At 30.8% G+C, this 3,502-nt stretch overlaps 1 protein-coding gene across 1 annotated transcript; it reads right to left on the reverse strand.

Moving 5' to 3' along the window:
• Positions 1–977: 977 nt before the first annotated feature.
• Positions 978–1,993, reverse strand: LOC111617626. Its single transcript, XM_023358897.1, has one exon. It carries the CDS (start codon positions 1,947–1,949, stop codon positions 981–983), a length of 969 nt encoding a protein of 322 aa, XP_023214665.1. The 5' UTR covers positions 1,950–1,993; the 3' UTR covers positions 978–980.
• Between the last annotated feature and the right edge of the window lie 1,509 nt (positions 1,994–3,502).

A 3,502-nucleotide genomic window follows, 5' to 3' on the forward strand; every position in this document is an offset into this window, starting at 1 on the left:
TAATAGAACGATTGTAAACGTTCCAGAAACGTTGAAAATAGTTCATTTGACTGGAAGTAAAAATTCTCTAATTAGTCTGGAAACAGGGGACCTAATTGTTGCATTCTGTGAAAACGGGTAAGATTGGCTATAATGTAATTATCTTAATTTTCACTATTGGTACATTTTGCCCAACGAAGCGGGTCCTTGCAGCTAGATTCTTGATTACTTAAAAAAAACAGTTATATATATATATATAGGCCTATATAAAACTATATTATTACATACAAATAAAAACCCAGCGAAGTGGGTCCTTGCAGCTAGTTAATTATAAAAACTATTGGATGTAGTTTATGACATATAAACTACATTTGATAACATTACCGAAGTCAAATATGTGCGTTAGAAGTTTAGAACGATTAAATTAATTTGATTAAAAAATCGCATAAAATAAGCTTTAATCGCGTGTCAGTAAAGTAAAATAAATCGTAACTTGTAGTAAAAAATAATAATTTTTGGTGTTTTTCATGAAAATGATAGGCAATATGAATGCCATCTTGTAACGAAATTTTTAACTAAAGATCTTCCCAAATTATTTATTTATCTTTTAATACATTTTAGTGTAAATTTTGTGTTTGCATTAAAAACTAAAATATTTTTATGCTTATTTTTACATCTTCTCTTTTCATTAAATAAAAAAATATGCTATGTATGAAATTACTATTTATAAAAAAAAGTAGAAGAAATGTTACTTTTAATTTGATTCATAAAAATATCAACATTTAGAATTGTGTATTTTTACAAATTTTGAATTATGTTAAATTACCTAAATTTTTTAATTAAAAAAAAGTAAAAACGGAATTGACATATTACGTTTACATTAACGCCATCTGGAGATGACAATGGTAACTATCTTTTACATACATAAATAATATATTTTATATATTATAAATAAAAATTTAACTTATTATTATATTTAAAAATAATAATTAGAATGNGAATTAAAATTTGTCATCTGACAGTATAGGAGAAGAAAGATTCCCTACAGCTGTTGCAATAATTAAAAGTTCATCAATAACAGAAGTCATTTTCCAGGGAAGTCTTGCTGAAAATATCTTAAACTGTTTAATTCGCTGAATAAATCTTTCAACGTGCACTCTGGCACATGCAATATCCTTTGTTCTCAGTGCTTCACATTTATTTAGTTGTTTATTTTTTTTCAAAAATGGTGGTTGAATTACTTCTATTCCTTTTTCTAAACAAAGTTTATCAATTAAAAAGCCTTTATCAACCATCACTGAGTCACTATAAGGTGTTAATAAATTTAAGATATCACTCTGTTCAAAGATTGCCTTATCAGAAGTTCTGCCTCCATATGCACTACTTAAAAATGTTGCAATTCCACCTGGTGAAACACCTATTAAAAATTTTATAGTTGTGTCACCTTTATAGTGTGAGTAGCAACGTATTCGACACTTTAAACACTTTGGTCTCTGCACTGTAATTTCTGAGCAGTCCAAAATTACTCTTACATTACGAAACTTGTCGAAACATTTAGGCATATTTTCTAAAATATTTGTTTTTGATGGCCAAACAATTGCACACTTAAGTACGGAAGCAAGAATTTTCACACTTGGGTAAAATATTCTACTTGCAGTTGGTACAGAACAATGAAAAAATATAGATATAACAGAAAAAGAAATATTTAATTTCATTTTGATTAGGACCATAAAAAGTTTATCTTCAAAAGAAAAATTAGTATTACTGATTTGTTTTGTTTTACATACATCACTAAAAAGTTTAACAATAGCATTAAATAGTTCAAAAGTTGGTATACCAGTAATGGAATTTAGTTGGGATTCTGTCTTAATGAAATTACGTATATTTACCAAAAATTCTGCAGTGGATATTTGTATGCCAACTGATCTGTGACATTTTAAATTTTTATCATAATTAGAATTGCATAACATTAAAAGTGTTTCAGCAGCTTCTCTATCATTAATTTCAGACTCAATTGCATGCTCCTACAACTTCGGTTGTTGTTCGGGATACAGTTAAGGTTTTAACAAAGTTCGAGTGAATACAAAATTGCAAAAAAAAAAAAAAATTGAAATAAAGTGATTAAATAAAAATTATTACAGATATCGTAAATAACAGTTCACAAATGCATATATAGAGATATTTTTTGAAGGGGGAAATGGTCTTTACAATTATAAAATCGATCGAAAAGACAGTGCTCGAATGCTCGTGTAAACGCGCGCCATCTATCGTAGGATAAATGTACTATGCCGGAGTGTATTAAAAAACTTCCCAAAGTTTTATGGCAATCGTACTATGCCACAAACCTTCGTGGAAGTATGTTAAACAACTTCCCAAAGTTTCACGGCAATCGGATAAACGGTATGGTAACGCATGGACACACACACACACACACACACACATTCATTTTTATATGTATACTAGCTCAGCGGTCCCCAACCTTTTTATCGCCGCGGACCGGTCAACGTTTGATAATTTTACCGCGGCCCACTGAGGAAGAACGTTGATTGTTTATATTTTAGATTTAAATTAAAATTATTAAATTAAATCATTGTATTTAAACATGCCTTCAAAATAGAATACAGTTACACCAAAGAATGAATATAATGTGATTTAACATATTAACTCACTAGAATGCTTAATCAATGAGAACCGTGAGCTTGTTTCTTTGCAACGAGACAATTCCATCTAGGGGTAGTAGGAGACAATGACACCCAAACTGTGTTTCTTATGTGCAGTTTATTCCGTTGTTCCATCGTCAATTAAAAATCGCACAAACCCGAGAGAAATACATCATAGTAAATAAAATGGAAATAATTTAATGTTCCTTGGGCGGCCCGGTACCATTTGATCCACGGACCGGTACCGGTCTGCGGCCCGGGGGTTGGGGACCACTGTACTAGCTTACCGTCGCGCATTGCTGCGATCTCAGAAGAAAGAAAATTTAAGCAAACTCGTTATGATAAAATTCGATTTACATTTTATCATTTTTATTGAAACTTATTATTATTATTCATTTTCATGGGAAAAACATTTCACAGTGTCGTTTCAATTCTATTTATTTAATGGAGTGTTTGTGGATACATGATATTTTTTGTTTTTCCCTCTGGTGTGTACACGAATAAATCAGAAGATTCTTCGATGCGTGAGCCAGCCACATACAGTTGTCCATGCGAGAAGCACGGGTTCTCCAAATTTAGCCCACACACTCGCTGCGATTGTCAGAAGCGCGATATTCCCCATTTTTATATATATTTTTAAATCCTTTATAATTTTTATTATTTAATTGCTCCTTCCTTTCTTCCTTGGCATGTTGTGAAATTTCTGATAGTTGGATAATAAACCGTTTTATTGTAATTATTTTGAGTTGATATTAAAATTTGGAAAAGGGGGATATCTAGATTGGTAAAATACACAAATTTCTTCCTACAACTTCGGTTGTTGTTCGGGGTACAGTTAAGGTTTTAACGAAGTTCGAGCGAAT

This window comes from Centruroides sculpturatus, unplaced genomic scaffold (genome assembly GCF_000671375.1).
Source record: "Centruroides sculpturatus isolate CEXI.00-Female unplaced genomic scaffold, Cexi_2.0 scaffold2593, whole genome shotgun sequence".
Taxonomy (NCBI): domain Eukaryota; kingdom Metazoa; phylum Arthropoda; class Arachnida; order Scorpiones; family Buthidae; genus Centruroides; species Centruroides sculpturatus.

Bases quoted from the DNA above. Each gene is read 5' to 3' on its own strand.
- LOC111617626 (XM_023358897.1), bottom strand. From the start codon at position 1,949: ATGTTATGCAATTCTAATTATGATAAAAATTTAAAATGTCACAGATCA.